The 26,057-nt window shown below is 44.0% G+C and overlaps 2 protein-coding genes across 19 annotated transcripts in view; one reads left to right on the top strand and one right to left on the bottom strand.

Annotated features, from left to right (window-relative positions):
• The first annotated feature begins 76 nt into the window (after nt 1-76).
• Nucleotides 77-24,361, top strand: ALDH6A1 (aldehyde dehydrogenase 6 family member A1). Of its 2 annotated transcripts, XM_019009611.4 has the most exons (12): nt 77-360; nt 9,700-9,762; nt 12,103-12,177; nt 12,350-12,511; nt 12,740-12,818; nt 13,224-13,526; nt 15,734-15,855; nt 17,149-17,338; nt 17,832-18,013; nt 19,358-19,537; nt 19,798-19,896; nt 23,974-24,361. In XM_019009611.4, exons 1-12 carry the CDS (start codon nt 313-315, stop codon nt 24,076-24,078), a joined length of 1,608 nt encoding a protein of 535 aa, XP_018865156.3. In that variant the 5' UTR covers nt 77-312; the 3' UTR covers nt 24,079-24,361. The 2 variants fall into 2 exon arrangements, with proteins under 2 accessions (XP_018865156.3, XP_055216888.2); XM_055360913.2 differs by lacking the exon at nt 23,974-24,361 and having other exon boundaries at nt 227-360; nt 19,798-20,049.
• BBOF1 (basal body orientation factor 1) overlaps nt 1,552-26,057 on the bottom strand; it is a 63,498-nt gene continuing 38,992 nt past the window's right edge. For 8 of the 17 annotated variants that reach the window (XR_010130787.1, XR_010130789.1, XR_010130792.1 and 5 more), the window contains 2 exons: nt 6,351-6,507; nt 1,622-1,911 (listed from right to left, as the gene is read on the bottom strand). Coding sequence is in view for 8 of the 17 variants with exons in the window: in XM_019009605.3 (XP_018865150.1) it covers nt 20,019-20,030 (12 nt within the window). In the remaining 9 variants the exon portion in view is untranslated. Of the gene's footprint in view, nt 1,912-6,350; nt 6,508-18,625; nt 20,031-24,045; nt 24,166-26,057 lie in introns of those variants that run through there. The other 9 variants (XM_019009605.3, XM_063697975.1, XM_063697976.1 and 6 more) reach the window with 4 other exon arrangements.

Here is a 26,057-nt window from a genome sequence, read left to right as displayed (position 1 = left end):
AGTTCCAGGTTAGGGGGGCGTCTTCCCCGTGTGCTCAGTAGGGAGTGTCCAAGTCAGGGGCGTCTTCTCTACCTCCGCCTACGTCATTGGCTGAGGTGGCAGAGGGCGAGAGCATTTTCGCTCCTAACCAATCACTTATCCCCAGGACGGGGGTGTGAGGGGAGGAATCAGGTGTTAGGACCAGTGATTGGCTGGAGAAAATAGTCCTCCCCACCAATGAGGAAGCCTGGCAGGATGGAGGGCGAGGCCTGGCAGCTGTAGTGCTTCTGGGCAGTAGAGGCGCGGGGTGCGGAGCTAGGGCGGCCGAGAGCCATGGCGGCGCTAGTGGCGGCGGCGGCAGTGCGAGCCCGGATCCTGCAGGCGAGTGAGAGTGGTGCCAAGGCACCATGAAGCTAGGAATTGGATCCTTTCCGTCCGCTCCCTGAGCCATCCTCGGGCGGGACCACCTTCTTGGCCCAACCCCTTTTTGGCCAGACCTCCTACCCGACCTGTGCGGCCCTGTCCCATGCCCAGCCCTCACTTCATACCCTCCCTGGTCCCGGATCCAACCCTGGGCTGTTACCCTTGGCCCTCTACCCTTTTACTCCTAAGCCTCCTCTTTTCTGGCTCTCGCCCACTCTCCTTCTCCAGCTCTGCCCGCTCCCTGCTGTCACTCTCTTGCCCTCATCTCTCCATCCGCCCACCGTCTTTCCTGTTTACCTCTGCACCAGCCTTCTCTCTCTCCCCCAGAAACTACTCTTTATGGTTACTCTGTCCCCTACCGTGAGCGTCCACTTTGCCATTGCTCCCTTCCCCCACCCTACTTCACTATCCGTGGTGATCTGAGGTAAGGGGGAGGGGGGACGCGAGGGGCGAGGGTCAGTGTATGAACTTTGAATTTCCTTCTAGAGGTGGACTCTAGATTTTCACCAAAGGCAGCCATTTGCTAAGCTATTTTCCCGAAGTGTGGCTCTTTGTATTTTCCATGGACTGGCTGTCCCCTTTCTTGCCAAAACTTTGAGTTAAACTTTCTCTCAGCTAAGTTACAGTTTACATAGATAGGGCACATCTACATAAGGTAGATAAGGGCACACAGTTAAAGCTACCAGTATGTTCCATGTACGTTCAAGGTACCAAACATCTTTAAAACGGGTGATAGAAAGTGGGAGCCAGGTAAGACAAGAAGTCTAAGTTCCCACCCCAAAATCAGCTCTTCTAGTGCCACACACCCTCATCTCTGCACTTGGGGGATTGAGTCCTCTCTGAAGCCAACCTAAGGAGAAATGGTAAAGCTACAGGAGTTGCATGCCTGAGGCCTGTAATCTCCAACTCTGTTTATAGTCTTTCCCCTGTTCATGGCCTACCAAGGATTTAGAGTATGCGGCAAGATGTACCGCAGGCAAGAAACAATCTGCAAGAAACAACAGTGCCGTTCTTATTCGTTACATCCAGTCTGAGAATTTCCTCTATATTGCTGAGCTTTTAGGTAATATTAGTATTCACCAGGTTTCCGTGAGTTCTAGTACAGAAACTTGGGCAGTTTTAAGATTCTTGGCAGAGTCAGCAAAGATTCATGTTTAAATATGCTATTTAATGGGGAAGGTAGAAAGGATGAGTTTGAAGGGTTTGGCAGATGGTCTGGCCTCACTCATATTTCTTGCTGCGATCCTCGTTCTGTTCTAGTATCTTTTTTTAGTAGCAGGAAAACAAAGTTTCCACCCTATATTTTTCTTACCAACTTCTTGAAATCTTTTACTGAAATTGGCTTTTTTCCTTTGCCTCCTCTTCCCCTCCCATCACAATGAGTCATTGAGAACCTTAAGAAAGTATTTTGTCCTTTTCCATCAAGAAGAATCTCTCTTTCCATGTACTGTATTTCAGAAGCAGACACTATGTATTTTCTGATTCATTTGGAGAAACTTCTGAAGTGACCTGGAAAAGAACAGATAGAGTAATCCTCAGCCAACTAGGAGTTGTAACGTGAATCTTTGATTAAAAGTTTGATAAAAAGTAGCCTACGGGCCAGGCGCTGTGGCTCCTGCCTGTAATCCCTGCACTTTGGGAGGCCAAGGTGGGTGGATCACCTGAGGTCAGGAGTTCGAGACCAGCCTGACCAACATGGTAAAACCCCTTCTCTACTAAAAATACAAAAATTAGCCGGGTGTGGTGGCGGGCGACTGTAATCCCAGCTACTCAGGAAGTTGAGGCAGGAGAATCACTTGAACCCGGAAGACGGAGGTTGCAGTGAGCTGAGATCGTGCCATTGCACTCCAGCCTGGGCGACAGAGCAAGACTCCATCAAAAAAAAAAAAAAAAAAAAAAAAAAAAAAAAAAAAAAACCTCGATTTTGGCAGCCATGAATATTAGAGAACTATCAAAAGGATTTATAAAGGAGAGAGTTCATGTTTTCAATTATTTTAAGTATTCAGCTTATTTTTCTCTGCCACGAAGAGTAGTCAAACTTAACCTAAAACCTCTCTCTGCTCCTTGTGATATTATCACTCCCATGCAGAGATAAAGGAATGTTCGAGACAGGGTCTCGCTCTGTCACCCATGCTGGAGTGCAGTGGTGCAATCACAACTCACAGCAGCCTCGACCTCCCACGCTGAAGTGATTCTTCCACCTCAGCCCTCCGAGTAGCTGCAACAACAGATCGTGCCCCCATGCCAGCTAATTTTTGTATTTTTTGTAGAGACAGGGTTTCACCATGTTGCCCAGGCTGGTCTTGAACTCTTAAACTCAAGCTATCCTCCCACCTCAGCCTCCCAAAGTGTTGGGACTACAGGCACGAACCGCTGCACCTGGGCAAGAAAATTACTCTTGAAGAGATATAGCGACTTGTACTGTCAGTGATATGGTTACCGAACTAGTAACTGATGGGGCTGAAAATTCAGAACTTAAGTCTTGCCATCTCTTTCTATGTTAGGCACTGACATAGGCTTACAGTAAAATGCTCACTGAAAGCTCCTTTATTGTACTGCAATAAGTGATAAACAATAGGAGTATCTGGGATACTGTGGGGACCTAGGGAAAGAGCCAAGTATTGCAGGACTAGCAGGCCATGAACCAGGAGAGGAAGGAGTTCCTGATAAAGGATATAGCAAGTAGGAAATAAACATCTAGAGAGCAGCAGTTTGGGGTGACTGGCCACAGGATAGTTTCTTCAGCAACAATGCTAATGGGTGTTTCTTAGGAAATGAAGAAAAGATAGAAGATTGAACCTGTCAAAAAACTATATGAATATGTTCTATTATACCAGATGTAATGCTTTTTACATCCTGTTAACAGCAGGGAGGCTGTATACAAGTGAAAAAATAAAATTTAAGTGGCCTAGAATGCTCAAGTTGGCTGATCAGTGCATTGTCTGCCCTATAATGAGAGTACTGAAACAATATCAAATGACTGCTTGGCGAGTACTCATTCTTTCATTGTGCAAAATATTGCTTACTAAGTACTTACTCTCTTCCAGGAATTGTGCTAGGGGCTGGGGACACAACAATCTAGTGACCTCAAAGGAGAGAAAGGTAATCATTAGACAAGCTATTATTTCATAGCGTGAGATGAGAAATAAAGGAATTTGGGTGCTTTATGAGCTTCACAATCAGCTGCTTACCATAGACCTGAGGTTGAGACTTCCTAGAGAAAGTGATGATGGCTGAGTGGGGACCTAAAGGAGTAGGAATGAGCCAAGGAAATTAGATGAAACAGTGCCAGGCAAGAGAGAGCAACATGTGCAAGAGCAAAGAAAGCAAGACATACGTTAAATTGCAGGAGCATAGAGAACAGGGAGAAAAGTAGCCAGTTATGTAACTAGAAAAGCAAATATACTATGTAGCGTTTTCTAAGCAACATCAAGGGGATTAGTCTTTATTCCAAGGGCAGTGGAAAGCCAAAGAAGAATTTTAAACAAGGGAATAATCTGACCAGATTTATGTTTCAGAAAGACCCTCTGATTATGGGATGGAAACTAGATTCAGAAAGTTTAAGAGTAGGCTGGGTGTGATGGCTCATGCCTGTAATCCCAACACTTTGGGTGGCCCAGGCAGGAGGATCGCTTGAGGCTAAGAGTTCAAAACCAGCCCTGGCAAGATAGGGAGGCCCCATCTCTACAAAAAAAAATTTTTTTAATTAGCTGGGCATGGTGGCATGTGCCTGTACTCCTAGGTACTTGGGAGACTGAGGCAAGAGGATCACTTGAGCCTGAGAGCGAGGTCGTGTGCACCTGTGGTCCCAGGTACTTGGGAGGCTAAGGCAGGAGGATCACCTAAGCCCTGGAGATTGAGGCTACAGTGAGCTGTGGTTGTGCCACTGCACTCTAGCCTGGGTGACAGAGTGAGACTCTGTCTCAAAAAAAAAAAAAGAAAGAGTTTAACATTAGAGGCTGAGAGATGTGTTAGGAAGCTATTATGGAAGGTCAAGTGAGAGACAATGATGGTATAGACTGGGATAATGGCAGGACAGCTAGAGGTGAGTGATGTGTTTCAAACAATTCTAGGACAGACTGCCAGGAGTTTTTTGATTCCCTGCGGAGAGAGAGGGAGGAATTGGAATGGTATTTGGGTTTCTCCTTCGGCAACTTGGTAAAGAGTAGCCCTATTTACCGAGAGGTGGGCTATAGGAGGCATAGCAAACTGGCAAAAGGAAGATGCAGAGTTTAGCTTTTGCTTTTGTTTTTTGTTTTTTTAAGATAGGGTCTTGCTCTGTCACCCAGGCTGGAGTGCAGTGGCACAATCGCAGCTCACTGTAGCCTCAATCTCCAAGGCTTAGGTGATCCTCCTGCCTTAGCCTCCCAAGTACCTGGGACCACAGGTGCACATGACGATGCCCAACTAATTTTTAAAATTATCCGTAGAGGTCACATGTCGTGGCTCACACCTGTCATCCCAGAACTTTGGGAGGCCAAGGTGGGCAGATCATTTGAGGCCAGGAGTTCGAGACCAGCCTGGCCAACATGACAAAACCCCATCTCCACTAAAAATACAAAAAATTAGGCCAGGCGCAGTGGCTCACGCCTGTAATCCCAGCACTTCAGGAGGCTGAGGCGGGTGGATCATGAGGTCAGGAGATCAAGACCATCCTGGCTAACATGGTGAAACCCCGTCTCTATTAAAAATACAAAAAACTAGCCAGGCATGGTGGCGGACGCCTGTAGTCCCAGTTACTCAGGAGGCTGAGGCAGGAGGAGGCGTGAACCCGGGAGGCGGAGCTTGCAGTGAGCCAAGATCGTGCCACTGCACTCCAGCCTGGGCGACAGAGTGAGACTCTGTCTCAAAAAAAATAAGAAGAAGAAGAAAAAGAAAAAAAAATTAGCCGGGTGTGGTGGCATATGCCTGTAATCCCAGCTACTCAGGAGGCTGAGGCAGGAGAATCTCCTGAACCCGGGAGGTGGAGGTTGGAGTGAGCTGAGATTGCGCCATTGTACTCCATTGAGTGCAGGCAGGTCTCAAATTCCTGAACGCAAGTGATCTTCCCACCTCAGCCTCCCAAAGTGCTGGGATTACAGGCGTGAGCTACTGTGCCCAGCCACCTTTTTTAACATGTGCCCAGGTAACATCCAAATACAGATGTGGTAAAGATAATTACATGGGTATCACCTGAAGAGGAAAATTCTGGCCAAGGACTAAAGAGTTGGGCATCATCAGGATCTAGATAGTTAAGCCATGAGAGTTGATAAAATCACCCAAGGAGCATATACAGAATGAGAAGAAAAGAAGGCCTAGGACCAAGCCTTGGGAAACTTAAAGAGTTAATGGCAGCCTGGTGCGGTGGCTCGCCCCTGTAATCCCAGCACTTTGGGAGGCCAAGATGGTCAGATCACCTGAGGTCAGGAGTTCGAGACCAACCTGGCCAACATGGTGAAACACTGTCTCTACTAAAAATACAAAAATGTGGCCAGGTGCAGTGGCTCACACCTGTAATCCCAGCACTTTGGGAGGCCGAGGCAGGCAGATCACTTGAGGTCAGGAGTTTGAGACCAGCCTGGCCAACATGTTGAAACCCCATCTCTACTAAAAATACAAAAAATTAGCTGGATGTGGTGGCACATGCCTGTAATCCCAGCTACTCAGAAGGCTGAGGCAGGAGAATCACTTGAACCCGGGAGGTGGAGGTTGCAGTGAGCCAAGATTGCACCACTGCACTCCAGCCTGGGTGACAGAGTGAGACTCTGTCTCAAAAAAATAAAATAAAATAATAAAAGCAAATTAGCTGGGTGTGGTGGTATGTGCCTGTGGTCTCAGCTATTTGGGAGGCTGAGGCAGGAAGATGGCTTGAGCCCAGGAGATGGAGGCTGCAGTGAGCTATGATCATGCCACTGCATTCCAGCCTAGGAGACAGGACGAGACCCTATCTCAAAAAAAAAAGTATATACCTCTTCATCCAGTCCACATACATTGATCGTGCACCACTGTCTCAGTCACTTTTCCTGCATGGAGCTTGCTGGCTACCTTCTCCATTAGGTTGAGTTCAGTTTTGTAGGTTTGCTAGTAGGAAGTTGAGAAGTTCTCATCTGATGGTTTCTGTGTGCTCTGAAGTAAGAAAAACAAAGTCAGCTCCTGAAAGTACAAGAGGAATTAGTAGAATTGGGAGTTTTAAGATAAAGCTGTGGAATAGCAAAGAGTGAAAACAAATACTAAGTGTTTATTATTTATAGAAATGGAGTCTCGTTATGTTCCCCAAGCTGGTCTTGAACTGGGCTCAAGAGATCCTCCTGCCTCAGCTTCCCGAGTAGTTGGGACTACAGGCACAAATCACCGTGCCGTTATTTACAATGACATAACAATAAGATTTAATGAGTACCAACTTTGTGCTAACTACTTTTCTATAACTGGACAGTCCTGATCAGCTTTAATCTTTAACTCTGAAGTAGGTGAACAAGACAGATGCAGTGTCAACCCTCCTGAAACTGACAGTCTTTATGAGTAACAGATAAGTACCCAGGTGCTGTGGCTTGGATATGGTTGGTTTGTCTCCACCAAAACTCATGTTGAAATTTAATCTCCAATGTGATAGTGTTGGGACCTAGTGGGAGGTGTTTGGGTCATGGGGGTGGATCCCTCATGAATGGCTTTGTGCTGTAGTGAGTGAATTCTTGCTCTTTTGAGACTGGATTAGTTCCCATGGGAATGGATTAGTTCCTGTGTGAGTGGGCTATAAAGCCAGGATACCCCCCCAGTTTTGCCTCTTCACACAGGTCTGCTTCCCCTTTGATCTTCTCTGTTACATTATGACGCAGGACAGAAGCCCTCGCCAGAAGCTAGAGCCATTCCCTTGAACTTCCCAGCCTGCAGAATCATGAACTAAATAAACTACTTTTCCTTATAAATTGCCCAGTCTCAGGTATTTTGTTATAGCAACACAAAACGGAATAAGATACCAAACAATTACAACACAGAGAGATAAGCCTGAAACGGGAAGTATTGGCTGCTTTCAGAGGACAAAAAAGGGCCTCTTAACCTAGTTTGGGGTAGGAAGCAGACAGCAATGGGCTTCTATTTTATTCAGCAGATATTTACTGAACACCTACTACCTACCCAGTACTATGTTGGTATTGGGAACATAGCTATGAATAAGACATGATGGGCTCCAGGAGAGTGTCAGTGGTTTGAAATGGCTTTGGTAGGGAATAGAAGAGCAAACAGATGAGGTATTTGGAAGGACTATCTGCTGGACCAAAGGACCACCACCTTTTCCTGGGCAGTGCTGCAGGCACCCTTCATGCAGCCCTATACTGTGTGGTTAACAGAGTCCCTTTTCAGGCAAGATAAAAGATTATTAGATTGCAGCTTTCCTTTACATCCCAGTCCTGAGTATTTTAGTTTGCTCATTTTGATTGGCTTAAGTATTTCTTAAATCAACTTTGATAACATATATATAGGCTGGGTGCAGTGGCTTACGCCTGTAATCCCAGCACTCTGGGAGGCTGAGGCGGGTGGATCACCTGAGGTCAGGAGTTTGAGACCAGCCAGGCCAACATGGTGAAACTGCATCTCTATTAAAAATACAAAAAAAAAAAAAATAAAATTAGCCAGGCATGGTGGCGGGTGTCTGTAATCTCAGCTACTCAGAAGCCTGAGGCAGGAGAAAAGCTTGAACCCAGGAGGTGGAGGTTGCAGTGAGCCAAGGTCACGCCACTGTACTCCAGCCTGGTCAATGAGAGCAAAATTCTGTCTCAAAAAATAAATAAATAAAAAGAAAATTAGCTGTGCGTGGTGGCAGACACCTATAACCTGAGCTACTTGGCAGGCTGAGGCAGGAGAATCGCTTGAACATGGGAGGCAGAGGTTGCAGTGAGCCGAGATCATGCCACTGCACTCCAGCCTGGGCGACAGAGTGAGACTCCATCTCAAAAAATCAACTTTGATAACATATATACAGACTTTTTTAGTGAGTTACAGTTTGAGAGTTATCTTGTTGAAACTGATCCTCCCCATTTACTGATTTTACTCCATCAAATATTATCTATCCAACACATTTTTTCCTTTAATGTACCTATGGCATTTCAATACAGCTTTATTAAAATAAAATTGACACAAAACAATCTGTACATATTTAAAGTATGCAGTTTGATGAGTTTTAACATTTGTATACACCTGTGAAAATAGCATCACAATCAACATAATGAACATATGTCCATCACCCCAAAAAGTTTCCCTCTTCATCCCTAGGTAACCACTGTTCTGCTTTCTGATATTACAGATTTGTTTGCATTCTCTAGTGTTACATAAGTAGAATCATACAGTATGTACTTTTATTATCTAACTTCTGTCTCTTGCCATAATTATTATGACTATTTATATTGCATGTATCAGCAGGTCATTCCTTTGTTTGCTGAGTAGTATTCCAGTGTATGAATATACCACATTAGTTTCGTTATTCACCCATCCAATGGTGGACATTGGGTTGTTTCCAAGTTTTGGGCTACTACAAATAAAGTTCTTATGAACATTCATTTTTCAAATACCTATATGGACATAATTTTAATTGCATTTGGTAATAAACTATTTGATTTATATTTACATTGATTATATACTCTATTACTTATATTTATATTTACATTGTTTTTTTATTTTTTTATTTTTTTTGAGACAAGGTCTCCCTCTGTCTTCCTGGCTGGAGTGCAGTGGCATAATCACGGTTCACTGCAGCCTCACCCTCCCGGGCTGAAGCAATCCTCCCACCTCGGCCTCCCTAGTAGCTGGGACCTCACGCGTGCGCCACCACTGCCTGGCTAATTTTTAAATTTTTTGTAGACAAGGTTTTGCCATGTTGCCCAGGGTGGTCTCAAAACTCCTAGACTCAAGTGATATACCCGTCTCAGCTTCCCAAAGTGCTGAGATTACAGGCGTGAGTCACCATGCCCAGCACATTGATTTTATATGATCTTAAATTCAGTACCTATTGTGTTAGATACCATGCTAAGTATTTTCATATTGTTAGATTTATGGTACATTTGCCAGGCCCAAATTAAAATATAATGACAAAAAGATTTTTTTAAATCAGTACTATCCTGGAAATATAGGACATGATTATTATGGTTTATTGTTTGTTCATAGTTTGCTGTGTCATAGATTCATATCTTTTCTCTTTAATGACTGTATGGCCTTTGAGAGAAACATACCCCCTATATACTATAGCAAATAGCATATAGTAGCTATTTGCTAAATTTTAAATAACTTTATGCTCTCATTTATCAAAATAATCGTTCTTTTGCCTCACAGGTTTCTTCCAAGGTGAAATCCAGTCCCACCTGGTATTCAGCATCTTCCTTCTCTTCTTCAGTGGTGAGTTTATTTGGCATAGAGGTTGACTTCTGAGAAGGAATTCAGTATAGTTTTGGGTATCTCTATCTTCTTTACATAATTGTCATCAGAGTGTATGTGAAACTTTCTAGTTTTTTCCTCCTTTTGGATTATTTCCCTCCTGAAATGGATTACCACGTCAAAAGATACAAACATTTTCATGGCTTCTAGAGGTTCTGCTGACCCTGCCAGATAGTTGTCTTCTTCTTAATGACCTTTAGAGTGGTTTTTACAGACCATCTGTCTGTCAACCACTTCCAGCATCTAAAATCTAATAAATAAGGACTATTGCTCAAATTCTTTCCACACAGAAGTATGCACACACTGTACCACAGTAGATCACCATTTTTTGGTTCATAGACCGCTTTAAAAATTTAGTGTCCCAGCACTTTGGGAGGCTGAGGCAGGTGGATCACGAGGTCAAGAGATCGAGACCATCCTGGCCAACATGGGGAAACCACATCTCTACTAAAAATACAAAACTTAGCTGGGCATGGTGGCACGCACCTGTAGTCCCAGCTACTCTGCGGGCTGAGGCAGGAGAATCGCTTGAATTCAGGAGGCGGAAGTTGCAGTGAGCCAAGATCGCACCATTGCACTCCAGCCTGATGACAGAGCGAGACTCCGTTTCAAAAAAAAAATTTAGTGAAAGGGGCCGGGCGCGGTGGCTCACGCCTGTAATCCCAGCACTTTGGGAGGCTGAGGCAGGTGGATTGTCAGAGTTCAAAAGTTCGAGACCAGCCTGAGAGACATGGTGAAACCCCATCTCTACAAAAAATTAGCCAGGCGTGGTGGTGCGTACCTATGGTCCCAGCTGCCTGGGAGGGTGAGGTAGGGGGACTGCTTGAGCCTGGGAGGCGGAGGTTGCAGTAAGCCAAGATTGTGCCACTGCACTCCAACCTGGGTGACAAAGTAGACTCTATGTTAAAAAAAAAAAAATTAGTTAAAGTGAGCTATATCTCAGAAAAAAATACATAGAAACATTTTCAAAATCTTTTTTTTTTTTTTTTTTTTGAGATGGAGTCTCGCTCTGTCACCCAGGCTGGAATGCAGTGGCATGATCTCAGCTCACTGCAACCTCCACCTCCCAGGTTCAAGCGATTCTCCTGCCTCAACCTCCCGAATAGCTAGGATTACAGTCGCATGCCACCAAAACCAGTTGATTTTTGTGTTTTTAGTAGAGACAAGGTTTCACCATGTTGTCCAGGCTGGTCTTGAACTCCTGACTTCAACTGATCCACCTGCCTCGGCCTCCCAAAGTGCTGGGATTACAGGCGTGAGCCATTTGCCCAGCCAAAAATCTTTTGATCATAAAGGTAATACATGCTCACAGTAATGTAACAGTCAGCTGGGCCAAAAAGTCATAATAGCTAATCTTTATTAACAGAGTTGCTGCTTTTTTAGTATAAGCTTCATAATATCGTGTTTCCACTCATGAAGTTCCACTGTGTGAATAGCAGGGAATTTCCCATTCTCAGAGAGATCACAGTATTGAGAGGCTGTGCCACATCTTAATATATTCTTTAGTCTGGGCACGATGACTCACGCCTGTAATCCCAGCACTTTGAGAGCCTGACGTGGGTGGATCACTTGAGCCCAGGAGTTCGAGACCAGCCAGGCAACATGGCCAAACCCCGTCTCTATCAAAAGTACAAAAAAATTAGCTGGGCATGGTAGCATGTGCCTGTAGTCCCAGCTGCTCAAGAGGCTGAGGTGGGAGAATCACCTAAGCCCTGGGGGTTGAGGCTGCAGTGAGTCATGATCACACTACACTCCAGCCTGGGCAACAGAGTGAGACCATGTCTCAAAAAAATAAAAAATAAAAAATAAGGGCCAGGTGCAGAGGCTCACGCCTGTAATCCTAGCACTTTTTGAGGCCGAGGTGGGTGGATCACCTGAGGTCAGGAGTTCGAGATCAGTCTGGCCGACATGGTGAAACCCCGTCTCTACTCAAAATACAAAAATTAGCTGGGTGTTGTGGCGGGTGCCTTTAATCTCAGCTACTCGAAGGGCTAAGGCAAGAGAATTGCTCGAACCCGGGAATCAGAGGTTGCAGTGAGCCGAGATCACACCACTGCGTGCTCCAGACTGGGGGACAAGAGCGAAACTCTGTCTCAAAAAAAAATAAACACACACACAATAGATAGGGATATTATGTGTCTCTTTCCTAGTGGTAACATTTCTAAAGACCAGAAGATTCCATTATCAACTTGTTTTCTTTCCTTTTGGTGCAAGGGAAAGGGAAAAGCAAAGCAATTAGCTAATACAAAGTTTCATGTTTTTGTTTGTTTGTTTGTTTGTTTGTTTGTTTGTTTGTTTCAGCCAACTGTAAAGCTCTTCATTGGTGGGAAATTCGTTGAATCCAAAAGTGACAAATGGATCGATATCCACAACCCAGTAAGCGAAGCTGCTTTAGGACTTCAACTTATGAGCCTAGAATTCTAGGGACATGATGGGCAAGAAGGGACCTGGGTGTCTGTTGTAAAGCACATAGTGCCACTTCTGTGACTGGATGTACAGTGGAGAAGGTGAGTCAGGCAAAGGATCATGTGCTTATTTTTCTCATCAGGCCACCAATGAGGTCATTGGTCGGGTCCCTCAGGCCACCAAGGCAGAAATGGATGCAGCCATTGCTTCCTGCAAACGTGCTTTTCCTGCATGGGCAGACACTTCAGTATTAAGCCGCCAGCAGGTCTTGCTCCGCTATCAACAACTTATTAAAGAAAACTTGGTATGAAATCTAAATGGTATGCTTTTCCAAACTGTCACCTAGGGCATGTTTGTCACTCTCACAGAGACCTTTTCAGCCACCCTCCCTTACTCTGCAGTATGCAGAGACATTGATCATGGCTCTCTCCCTTGTACTGCATCTCCTCCAGTCTTATTCTTCCTTGGCTACCTCAGAATTTAAAAGAGGAACATTCTTGCATTAATTTCTATTTGTGTGTCTTCTCTCTAGAAAGAAATTGCCAAGTTAATCACATTGGAACAAGGGAAGACCCTAGCTGATGCTGAAGGAGATGTATTTCGAGGCCTTCGTAAGCTGGGAGCCCCTTATGGGACTTTTGGGAAGGACCAAAGGAAGATGGGAGGCAAAGATCGCAGAATGGGAGGTTGCTTCTTCCTTTACATAGATTTTGCCATCCCATGATATCTTTTTTAATACTTGTGAAAAATGGCAGTATTCAGTATCCCTAAGACTGATTTACTTTACTCTTTACTCTTTACTCAAATGATCTTGCAGTGGGTATATACATATCACTGTATTTTTCCCATTCAGAGAATCTCATTTTGCACAAACCCTTAACTTGGAAGGGCAAGTCAGTGTACCCTGCGCCCCTTCATTGGCCTGAACCACTTCCTGTCCTCAGGGCTGAAGAGAACAGGACAAAGCTAACTAGTACACAGTGTGGAGAGCTGATGGCCTGACTTCTGTGTTCCAGAGGTGGTTGAGCATGCCTGTAGTGTGACATCCCTCATGATGGGAGAGACCATGCCATCCATCACCAAAGACATGGACCTTTATTCCTACCGTCTGCCTCTGGGAGTGTGTGCAGGCATTGCTCCATTCAATTTTCCCGCCATGATCCCCCTTTGGATGTTTCCCATGGCCATGGTGTGTGGAAATACCTTCCTAATGAAACCATCTGAGCGAGTCCCTGGAGCAACTATGCTTCTTGCTAAGTTGCTCCAGGATTCTGGTGCCCCTGATGGAACATTAAACATCATCCATGGACAACATGAAGGTAACTGCCCTTCTGCATATGGCTACTTAATCTGGCTACCAAAAAATCAAGGTGTTGAGTGATGGTTGGATGTTTTAGGATAAGGAACCTACTTGTAAGGAGGAAAGGATTTACTCATTTTAACCTCCATGTCTGTTGATGATTTTGCCATCTTTGTGCGCCAAGGTAACTGATTGGGGGATAGCAGTGCTTGTTGCCCTACAGTATATATTGGGACACTAGAAATATGGATTAGGGCTAGACACAGATAAGATTAAAAAGCAACTTTTTTCTTCAGTGTGAAGAGAATACGTGAGGGTATTTAATTCAGAGAATTTGCAGATCTCAGAGATACTGAAGGCCTTCTAATTCATGTAATAATAGCTAATACTTAAATAGTGCTTCTGTGTTTCAGGCACCGTTCCTAGTGCTTTTTATCTATTAATCTTTATAATCACCCTTTGAGGTAGGTATTATTTTTCCATTTTGCAGAAGAGAAAAATGAGACATAGTGAAATTAATTAGCCCAAAGTCACAGTGCTAGAAACCGTCAAAGCCAGGATGTGTATACCCATCCAGGAAGGCTGACTCTGATTTTTGCTTTTAAAAACTACACTGTATTACCTCTTACATGAGAACACAATAGTGTCTGAGTGTCCCAGTACATAGTCACCATTGAGGAAATATTGTTATTCTTTTTTTTGAGATGGAGTCTCCCTCTGTCGCCCAGGCTGGAGAGCAGTGGTGCGATCTCGGCTCACTCTACCCTCTGCCTCCTAGGTTCAAGCAATTTTCCTGCCTCTGCCTCTTAAATAGCTGGGATTACAGGCATGCGCCACCGTGCCCCACTAATTTTGTTATTTTTAGTACAGACGGGGTTTCACCATGTTGGCCAGGCTAGTCTCAAACTCCTGACCTCAGGTGATCCACCCGCCTCGGCCTCCCAAAATGCTGGGATTACAGGTGTGAGCCACTGTGCGCTGCCTATTGTTATTCTTAAAGGACAAAAAAGAAGGGTTCAGTATTCAAAGGCTGTTATTTTGGAGGAAAATAGGAGTTGCAGCCTTCAAAGTTAGATTAAGGCTGGGTGCAGTGGCACATATCTGTGATCCCAGCACTTTGGGAGGTGAAGGCAGGCGGATCACTTGAGCCCAGGAGTTCGAGACCAGCCTGGGCCATGTGGCGAAACCCCCGTCTCTACAAAAAAAATATAAAAATTAGCCAGGAATGGTGGCATGTGCAGGTAGTCCCATGAGGTGGGAAGACAGCTTGAGCCTGGCAAACAGAGGTTACAGTGAGCCAAGACTGTACCACTGTACTCTAGCCTAGGTGAAACAGTGAGACCCTGTCTCAAAAAAAAAAAAAAAAAAAAAAAAAGATTAGAAGTGGAAATTCTGGAATAGCAAATGAGAAAAATCATGAAAGGAAAGAGACTAAATAGAATTTATTTTTATATTTTTTATTGTTTTGAGATGGAGTTTTGCTCTTGTTGCCCAGGCTGGAGTGCAATGGCACGATCTCGGCTCGCTGCAACCTCTGCCTCCCGGGTTCAAGCAATTCTCCTGCCTCAGACTCCCAAGTAGCTGGGATTACAGGTGACCACCACCACATTTGGCTAATTTTTTTGTATTTTTAGTAGAGACAGGGTTTCACCATATTGGCTAGGATGGTCTCGAACTCCTGACCTCAGGTGATCCACCTGCCTCGGCCTCCCAAAGTGCTGGAATTACAGGCATGCGCCACCGTGTCCAGCCAGCTAAATAGAATTTAAAAGAAACAAGGAGAGAACTTCACAATGAGAATCCAGTATAGAAAAACACAGGCCTGATGCAGTGGCTCACACCTGTAATCCCAGCATTTTGGGAGGCCAAGGCGAGTGGATCACGAGGTCAGGAGTTCAAGACCAGCCTGGCCAAGATTGTGAAACCCCGTGTCTACTAAAAATACAAAAATTAGCCGGGCATGGTGGCGGGTGCCTATAATCCCAGCTGCTTGGGAGGCTGAGGCAGAGAATTGCTTGAACCTGGGAGGCGGAGGTTGCAGTGAGCCGAAATTGTGCCACTGCACTCCAGCCTGGGCAACAGAGCAAGACTCCGTCTCAAAAAAAAAAAAAAGAAAAAGAAAAACACAGGAAAACTTCAAATCCATAGCAGTGGGGAAAGGGGAAATTTGCCATGTTGAGAATCCATTTGCTCTTTTGTGAGTGATCATTTATTTTCTTCTTAAAGCTGTAAATTTTATTTGCGATCATGCGGACATCAAAGCAATCAGCTTTGTGGGATCCAACAAGGCAGGAGAGTATATCTTCGAGAGAGGATCAAGACATGGCAAGAGGGTTCAAGCCAATATGGTGACTTCTTATTCCTTTTTTCTCCAATCTTTGTTCTATATATGAAAATTACCTAGGAACAGACCTTCAGCAGAGAGGCCACTCAACCCACTCCAACGTCAGTGTTTCTTTCTTTTTTTTGAGACAGAGTCTCTCTGTCACCAGGCTGGAGTGCAGTGGCATGATCTCGGCTCACTGCAACCTCTGCCTCCCGGGTTCAAGCGATTCTCCTGCCTCAGCCTCCCAAGTAGCTGGGACTACAAGCACATGCCACAGCGCCCGGCTAATTTTTCTATTTTTTTTCAGTAGAGACAGGGTTTCACTATGTTGGCCAGGATGGTTTCAATCTCCTGACCTCATGATCTGCCCGCCTCGGCCTCCCAAAGTGCTGGGATTACAGGCGTAAGCCTTACCATGTCCTCCTGAATGTCTTCTCTTTAATCATGAACCTTTTGAGGAGTTTCATTCTAAGTCACGTTAATCACTTTTTTTTTCTTTTTTTTTTGAGACAGAGTCTTACTCTGTCACCCAGGCTAGAGTGCAGTGGTGCCATCTCAGCTCACTGCAACCTCCACCTCCCAGGTTCTAACAATTCTCATGCCTCAGCCTCCTGAGTAGCTGGGATTACAGGTGCCTACCACCACACCCAGCTAATTTTTGTATTTTAAGTAGAGACAGGGTTTCTTGGCCAAGCTGGTCTTGAACTCCTGACCTCAAGTGATCCACCCACCTCAGCCTCCCAAAGTGCTGGGATTACAGGCATGAGCCACCATGCCTGGCCTCTTTCTTGAAATTCCACATCAAGAGGTCTACTTTCTGTTTTGCCTTTCAGCTGGTTACTGGCATTATTGCTGTAAGGCTGTAAGTTCTTTTTTTTTTTTTTTAACATTGCTCTTCATATAACTGAAAAACCCAGCAGACAACAAATTCCTGTTTTTTGTTTGTTTGTTTGTTTTGAGACAGGGGTCTCACTCTGTCACCCAGTCTGGAGTACAATGGTGTGATCTTGGCTCACTGCAACCTCTGCCTCCCAGGATCAAGTGGTCCCCCTACCTCAGCTTCCCAAGTAGCTGGGAGCACAGACTGGTGCCATTATGCCTGGCTAATTTTTTGTATTTTTTGTAGAGATGGCATTTCACTATGTTGCCTAGGCTGGTCTTGAACTCCTGACCTCAAGTTATCCTTCCCACCTCAGCCTTCCAAAGTGCTGGGATTACAGGCATTAGCCACCACACCTGGTCCACTGCTTAATTTCTTAGCTTAATTGTATTTGGCCAAGGAAGACTCATGTGCTTTCTGTATTTTTTTTTTTAGGGAGCCAAGAACCATGGGGTAGTCATGCCAGATGCCAATAAGGAAAATACCCTGAACCAGCTGGTTGGGGCAGCATTTGGAGCTGCTGGTCAGCGCTGCATGGCTCTTTCAACAGCAGTCCTTGTGGGAGAAGCCAAGAAGTGGCTGCCAGAGCTGGTGGAGCGTGCCAAAAACCTGAGAGTCAATGCAGGTAATCAATCACCTGACTTGCCCCCTTAGATTTTGGATCTGTGGCACTAAGCTCTTGGGTTCTATCACTGGCCTTGGCCAGTGGGAACTATCATGTCTATTCTTGCCATTTCCTCTCTTTATACTGTACTTGTCATTTGGATTCATCTTGTTAGCAGTCTTTTTTTTTAAAGCACAGGCTGTCTGTCACCCAAGCTGGAGTGCAGTGGCACCATCCTAGCTCATGGCAGCCTCAAACTGTTGGGCTCAAGTGATCCTCCTGCCTCAGCCTCCTGAGCAGCTTGGACCACAGGTGCATGCTACCACCTGGCTAATTTTTTTATTTTTTGTAAAGATGAAGTCTCACTTTGTTGCCCAGGCTGGTCTGGAACTCCTGGGCTCAAGCAGTCCTCCTGCCTTGGCCTCCTAAAGCTTTGGGATTACAGGCATGAGCCCTGGCAGCAGTCATAATTTATGTTAATGAGGACCTTAAATTCTTCTGTGTTGTTTTACAGGAGATCAGCCTGGAGCTGATCTTGGTCCTCTGATCACTCCCCAGGCCAAAGAGCGAGTCTGTAATCTGATTGATAGTGGAACAAAGGAGGGAGCTTCCATCCTTCTTGATGGACGAAAAATTAAAGTGAAAGGCTATGAAAATGGCAATTTTGTTGGACCAACCATCATCTCGAATGTCAAGGTGAATAACTTTCACTTCACAAATATGAGAGCTGAAGGCATCTTAAAGGCTATAGAATCTCATCCCTCTAATTTATTAATGAAAATACTTAATGACTAAGACCTCATCTCTTGCCAGGATTGATCGATTATTTTATCTGCAGTCTGAATGAGCCTCTCCTTCTAACTCCCAACCAAACTCTTTCCACTATACCAGCAGTCTGCAGACTTTCCATAAAGGGATAGATATTTCCAGCTTTGCAGGGATATAGTGTCTGTTGCAACTAAACTCTGACATTGTAGTGTGAGATCAGCTATAAACATTGTGTGGCTGTGTTCCAAAAAAATGTTATTTATGGACACTGATATTTGAATTTCATATCATTTTATATATGATTAATTTTTTTTTCAACCATTTAAAAATGCAAAAACCATTTTTAACTTGGGGCTGTACAAAAACAGGCAGGAAGCCACATTTGGCCCACAGGCTAGAGTTTGCCAAACGCTATCTTATCTTATACTGGTTTATTAATGTTTTCTCTCCCCTCTCCCTCTTGCTGCCTAGCTTATGGCTACTGCAGTGTCTCAATCAATATATCAACCACCCAATATTTATTGAAAGTGACAAAAATAATTGACTTGTCAATTTTTATTTATCAAAACTTTGAAAGTCTCTCAGCTAACATGACTGAAAAATTGAGGTTATGAGGCATTTTTTGAAACTCATATATCCTTACTATAGTAGTGAATCATCAAGTGTTGACTGTAAGTGCAGTAGAAGTGATGAAATCTCTTGCCACAGAACCATACAGAAAAATCCGTCTATCAGCAACAAACATTAATTGCGTGGTGAAGGATGTTTTGAGTGTCTGCGACCTGATATCAAAATATAAACATACAGACATATTTGGGAGGCAAAGGAGTGAATAAGAATGGATTACTTATGTTACAGAAAACAGCATGGGGTTTCTGTAAAGAGAAAAATTATCCTGGTATATTTACTATAGATTGGATTTATAAAAAATAAATTTTCGTGTAACTTTTTGATAACAATTGGATGAAACTAGTCATTCAGGTATTAAAAAGGCAGCTGATGATGGGTCATGAACTAAAGATACAGTCCCTTAAAGGAAGTGTGGTTATTGTTGATAGGAATTCCAAGTTGTTTATATGATTGGTAACTTGGAAGATGGAATACACTTGAGAGAGGACTTTTTTTTAAAATAGGTGATTTGAAATGAAAAGAGATTAGTAATATGAAAGTTGTCCATGTAAATGATGTGTAGTAAGTGAAAGTACCAAATAAGCATAAAATACTCAGAATCCAAAAAGCTGACTTCTTTTCTGGATGCATCACTCCTGGCAGCCAAATATGACCTGTTACAAAGAGGAGATTTTTGGTCCAGTTCTTGTGGTTCTGGAGACAGAAACATTGGATGAAGCCATCCAGATTGTAAATAACAACCCATATGGAAATGGAACTGCCATCTTCACCACCAATGGAGCCACTGCTCGGAAATATGCCCACTTGGTGGATGTCGGACAGGTTCGTGAACAGAATTTTTAAGAGATTCTTATATCCATTTACTATTTCCTAACAGGAAACAGTAAATAATGGTGAGTCATTGGTTTAAGATTGCCCCCATGACCTCCCACATTGCCCCATTTCTTCCTCAGGAATGAAAGTTCATGGGGTAGAGGATAGGGTGGAAGGTGGGTATTTAAAACTGGTCTCTGATGCCTTTGAGCTTCTAAATGGAGAGTTCCTTTGTCCTTAGGATGTGACATGGATTTGTTCTGTTTTAGGTGGGAGTGAATGTCCCCATTCCAGTGCCTTTGCCAATGTTCTCATTCACCGGCTCTCGATCCTCCTTCAGGGGAGACACCAATTTCTATGGCAAACAGGTAACTTTTGAGTTAAAATTTTTGTCTTTTCCTTTAAGAAATTTTCTTAAAGATATTCAGGAGCAAGGATTCTGCAAGGAAGGGACTGCCAGCAGCATCTGTGAGGTCATAATCAGTGCTTCTCAGAAGGTTCCCTAAAAAAGATTTAAAAGTTAACAAAATTTTGCCAAAGCTGCTTCTTCCTGAATAATTCAAAGCAACAAAGTTTTGAGGAAAGAGCATGGGGAAGTCTAAGCCTTTGTATATGCCATTTCCTGAGTGTGTGACCCTCTTCCCCATCTATCCCCTTTCATCTGACTAACTCCTAATCATCTGTCATGTCTCACTTTAAAAAATGAGCTCCTCCAGAAAATCTCCTCCAACTACCACCACCCCTCCCTCAGTGCTGGGTGGTGTGTGACCCCAGTGTGTTCCCATGGCACATATTTTTTCTGTAATAGTTATTCATTTACAAAAAATGTTGTTGAGCACCTTCTTTGTAGCAGACATTATTATTACTATTATTATTATTATTATTATTTTTTTTTTTTTGAGACGCAGTCTCGCTCTGTTGCCCAGGCTGGAGTGCTGTGGCATGGTCTTAGCTCACTGCAACCTCCGCCTCCTGGGTTCAAGCACTTCTCCTGCCTCAGCCTCCCGAATAGCTGGGACTACAGGCGCCTGCCACCATGCCCGGATAATTTTTTGTTTTTTAGTAGAGACAGGGTTTCACCATGTTGGCCAGGCTGGTCTTGAACTCCTGACCTCGTGATCCACCCACCTCAGCCTCCCAAAGCACTGGGATTACAGGTGTGAGCCACTGTGCCCGGTCTGTAGCAGACATTATTTTAGGCACTATGAATACAGCACTGAACAAGAAAAGTAAAGCAGATCTGGAACCAAATTGCCTGTGTTCAAATCCCAGCTAAGCCAGTTATTAGCTGTCTGACTTTGGGGGATACCATTAATTTTTTTTTTTTTTTTTGAGACAGAGTCTCACTCTGTCGCCCAGGCTGGGGTGCAGTGGCACAATCTTGGCTCACTGCAACCTCTGCCTCCCAGGTTCAAGCAATTCTCCTGCCTCAGCCTCCCAAGTAGCTGGGATTACAGATGCCCACCACCACACTCGGCTAATTTTTGTATTTTTAGTGGAGATAGGGTTTCACCATTTTGGCCAGGCTGGTCTCGAATTCCTGACCTCAGGTGATCCGCCTGCCTCAGCCTCCTAAAGTGCTGGGATTACAGGCATGAGCCACCACAGCCAACCAGGATACCTTCTTTATGCCTTAAATTTATTCACGTACAAAATGAATAACAATAGTACCTATGTATTTCATAACATTGTAAGGATTGAATTATCACTGTTGGCCAGGTGCAGTGGCTTACGCCTGTAATCCCAGCACTTTGGGAGGCTGAGGCAGGCAGATCACCTGAAGTCAGGAGTTTGAGACCAGCCTGGCCAACATGGCAAAACCCCCTCTACTAAAAATAAAACAATTAGCCAGGTGTGGTGGCAGGTGCCTGTAATCCCAGCTACTCGGGAGGCTGAGGCAGGAGAATCCTTTGAATCTGGGAGGCGGAAGTTGCAGTGAGCCGAGATTGCACCACTGGACTCCAGCCTGGGCAACAGAGCAAGACTCCATCTCAAAAAAAAAAAAAGAAGAATTATTACTGTTGCCACATCGGCCAACAGGTGCATATGTCCTGAGGCAGGAAGAAGCATGGCACATTCAGACAGCGGAAATGGGCTGGGGCACAGTGAGCAAATGAGAAGAAAAGGAAGAAATGAGGTTAGAGAGGCAGGCAGGGGTTGAGTCATGTAGGGCTCTTTAAGCCATTTAAAGAAGCCCTCATCAGACTGTAGTTGTTATTTACTTATCTGCAGTACCTGGCACAGAGCAGGGTGCCCAAACATCTGTTGAACAAATAGGCTAGGGGAAGTTCTTTCTAGTCATAGGACTAGAGCCATTTTGAAACCTTCATTAATAAATTACATGTTTTGCTATACAAGTCTCCCCTTTTATAGGTTAATTTTTTTTTCTGTGCCAGCTGTGTGCTGCCACAGGGTGGGGGATGTGGGGCTTTTTTATTTTATTTATGTTTGGGTTATTAAAAAATTAACAATGGGATTGCATAGCATTATGACAGTGTGGCCAAATGGTTAAGAAGTCAACACTTTGGTATTTGGAGGTTGATTATCTAGTTTGTATATTAGTCACAGCTTTTGGTTTTTTGTTTTGGGGTTTTTTTGATGGAGTCTTGCTCTGTCACCCAGGCTGGAGTACAGTGGCACGATCTTGGCTCACTGCAACCTCAGCCTCCAGGGTTCAAGCAATTCTCCTATCTATGCCTCCCGAGTAGCTGGGATTACAGGCACGTGCCACCACACCCGCCAATTTTTGTATTTGTAGTAGAGACGGGGTTTCGCCATGTTGGCCAGGCTGGTCTCGACCTCCTTACCTCAGGTGATCTGCCTGCCTTGGCCTCCCAAATTGCTGGGATTACAGGAGTTGAGTCACCGCACCCGGCCTAGTCACAGCTTTTGTAAAAATGACTAATTTGATACTAGTAACATTTCTTTTAAGCAAAACAGAGTACAACTATTGTTTTAAAATTGTTCCCTGCCCACCCTCTCATTTATTTATTTTTTTGAGATGGGAGTTTTGCTCTGTTGCCCAGGCTGGAGTGCAATGGTGCAATCTCGGCTCACTTGCAACCTCCACCTCCCAGGTTCAAGCAATTCTGCCTCAGGCTCCACCACGCCCAGCTTTTTTTTTTTTTTTTTTTTTTTTTTCCAGTAGAGACGAGGTTTCGCCATGTTGGGCCAGGCTGGTCTCGAGCTCATGGCCTCAAGTGATCTGCCTACCTCAGCCTCCCAAAGTGCTGATATTACAAGTGTGAGCCACTGCTCCTGGCTGCACCCCCCAGTTTAATTATTATAAATTACTCTGGTAATCTGGTAAAATGTCATTCTAGCTTGCTAGTAATTATATAAGTGTTAAATCTGCACAATGTATTCTCTTTTGCTCAAGCCTACTCTTATAAACTATATCTATATATAGAGAGAGTTAAATATGCTGAATTTTTGGGCTCACATGTTATAGGTAATTTAGAAGTGAATTTGTATAATGTCAGACATTTTACTTTAGATTTCTAAGATACTTTGGGTTTGCCACTTCAATATAGAGCTCATGAGCTCTGATAATTATCAGAAATGGCCGCTGGGTACAGTGGCTCATGCCTGTGATCCCAGCACTTTGGGAGACCAAGACTGGCGGATCACCTGAGGTCAGGGGTTTGAGACCAGCTTGGCCAACATGGTGCTAGCCAACATGGGCTAATCTGAAATTAGCCCTTCTCTACTAAAAATACAAAAATAGCTGGGCGTGGTGGCACACACTTGTAATCCCAGCTACTCAGAAGGCTGAGGCAGGAGAATCACATGAACCTGGGAGGCGGAGGTTGCAGTGAGCCAAGATCACACCACTGCACTCCAGCCTGGGAAACAGAGCAAGACTCCTTCTCAAAATAAATAAATAAATAAATAAATGGCCTACTATATAATAGCTGGGGGCACGGTGGCTCACACTTGTAATTCCAGCACTTTGAGAGGCCGAGGAAGGCGGATCACTTGAGGCCAGGAGTTCGAGACCAGCCTGGCCAACATGGTGAAACCCCATCTCCACTAAAAATACAAAAATTAGCCAGGCATGGTAGCAGGTGCCTGTAATCCCAGCTACTCGAGAGGCTGAGGCAGGAGAGCTGCTTGAACCCGGGAGGCAGAGGTTGCAGTGAGCTGAGATCATGCCACTGCACTCCAGCCTAAGTGACAGAGCAAGACTCCATCTCAAACAAAAAAGAAAGAAATACTAGTTTCAGCATAATAATGATGGCTAAGGTTTGATTGTTTACTATCTGCCAGGTATTATGTTAAATGTTTTAGATCAATTATCTTAGGAACAATATATATTGGATTCTGATTGCATTTCTCAATTAGGAAAGTGAGTAGCACTTTATAATACCTCCTTCAAAAGCTAATTAAAAGAAGAATCATGAAACCCCAGAAATATATGCTAACTTTTTTTCTGTTTTCCTTAGGGCATCCAATTCTACACTCAGTTAAAGACCATTACTTCTCAGTGGAAAGAAGAAGATGCTACTCTTTCCTCACCTGCTGTTGTCATGCCTACCATGGGCCGTTAGAAACAAGTTTGTTTAAGACTGCTCCATCCTGAGTAATCTCCCTTTATTTTTGACCAGCTTCATTTGTCAGCTTTGCTCAGATCAGATCTATGGGATTGGAATACATTGTAACTAAAATCTTCCTCAGGACTATTAACCCCTGCAAAGTTTCTATAGGGAACTGCCTAGTGTAACAATGAAACCAGATTTCTCACTTGCTCTTCATACTTCTATTTTGAGGTAACTGTTGTAACTATGAAATGCTTATCTGAAAGTAGTGCTTAAACCTGATTTCTAAAAATTATCCCATTTTCTGATGATTTGAAGGGGAGAAAAGCCAGTGTATGTAAAGAAAATGTTCCAGCCAGGTGCGGTGGCTCACGCCTGTAATTCCATCATTTTGGGAGGCCATAGTGGGCAGATTGCTTGAGCCCAGGAGTTTAAGAACGTGGTGAAACCCCGTATCTATTTTAAAAAATGGAAAAAGTAAAAAAAGAAAAGGGAAAAAAATTTTTTTAAAGAAGATGTTCCAATAATTGCAAAAAGAACTCTTAGATGGGGAAACAGGACAGAAATAACTCACCGCTTTTGGTTGATCCTCAAACATAGCGCTACCTAAATGCCACTGGGAGAGACCTCCTGCAAAGTTTTCTTTAGCCCCTCTTTTATCCCACAGTACACAAGATATAATCCATTTTTATATATCCCAAAGTTGTGGCAACAGCTTCTTTCTTTTCTGCTCAATGCCACTTTGTTTCCTAGTAATTCATGACCACTATTAATTCTATCATTGTCACTGCTCCTGCTTCTTAAGATCACTTCTCAAGGATACCTCAGTAAGCAATGGATAAATCAACTTTTTGTTATATGTGCCAAGTACTAAGTTTCAGGGTTCTCTTCAGCAGTCATTAATTAATACTTCAGCCATTAATTCAGATGCAAATAATTTTCTTTTTTCTTTTTTTTGAGATGGAGTTTCACTCTTGTTGCCCAGGCTGGAGTGCAATGGCGTGATCTCAGCTCATTGCAACCTCCGCCTCCCAGGTTCAAGTGATTCTGCCTCAGCCCCCCTAGTAGCTGGGATTACAGGCATGCACCACCACACCCAGCTAATTTTGTATTTTTAGTAGAGACGGGGTTTCTCCGTGTTGGTCAGGCTGGTCTCGAACTGCTGACCTCAGGTGATACACCTGCCTCGGCCTCCCAAAGTGCTGGGATTACAGGCATGAGCCACCACACCCAGCCAGATGCAAATAATTTTCTTAGAAAATTATTTCAAAAGTTATTTTAGGCCCAGAAATCAAGGAGTGTTCAAACCATGAAAATGGGTAAGACACCTGCCTTAAGCAAATCTAACCTGCTATTACTTGCCAAATTTTATATATTCTTTTCTCTTGCCTGTATTTCTAATTAGTGATTTGTTTAATGAAGAACTCTTCATGTAGAGCAATTAACTGGGCCTAAGAAATTTCGAAGCTTTCCATGACATAAAGTGGTTAAAAAAAAAAATGCTTTGACAGTCTTCTTCTGCCATTAGTTCAACTGCCTTTACGCTTTTTTTTTTTTTTTTTTTTTTTTTTTTTTTTTGAGATGGAGTTTCACTCTTGTTGCCCAGGCTAGAGTGCAATGGCGTGATCTTGGCTCACTGCAACCTCCGCCTCCCGGGTTCAAGCAATTCTCCTGCCTCAGCCTCCTGAGTAGCTGGGATTTCAGGCATACGCCACCATGCCTGGCTAATTTTGTATTTTTAGTAGAGACGGGGTTTCTCCATGTTGGTCAGGCTGGTCTCGAACTCCTGACCTCAGGTGATCTGCCTGCCTTGGCCTCCCAAAGTGCTGGGATTACAGGTGTGAGCCACCACCCCCAGCCGCCTTTATGCTTTTTGTTTCTTTGATACATCTAAACTTAAGGTCAGAACAGAAATTCATGTGCTGAACAGAATGGATTCTTTTTGCAGTACCAACCCAGTTGAATCCTCTTTTTATTTTCCTGCGTCCTTA

The sequence above is a fragment of the Gorilla gorilla genome, chromosome 15 (assembly GCF_029281585.2).
Source record: "Gorilla gorilla gorilla isolate KB3781 chromosome 15, NHGRI_mGorGor1-v2.1_pri, whole genome shotgun sequence".
Taxonomy (NCBI): domain Eukaryota; kingdom Metazoa; phylum Chordata; class Mammalia; order Primates; family Hominidae; genus Gorilla; species Gorilla gorilla.
The sequence above is the reverse complement of the archived record's forward strand: the minus strand, read 5'-3'. Positions and strand labels throughout refer to the sequence as shown.

Coding starts and splice junctions, on each gene's coding strand:
- ALDH6A1 (XM_055360913.2), top strand. CDS start 313: ATGGCGGCGCTAGTGGCGGCGGCGGCAGTGCGAGCCCGGATCCTGCAG. Junction 361..9,699: donor TGCGAGCCCGGATCCTGCAG/GCGAGTGAGAGT, acceptor TTTGCCTCACAG/GTTTCTTCCAAGGTGAAATC. Junction 15,856..17,148: donor AGAGGGTTCAAGCCAATATG/GTGACTTCTTAT, acceptor TTTTTTTTTTAG/GGAGCCAAGAACCATGGGGT.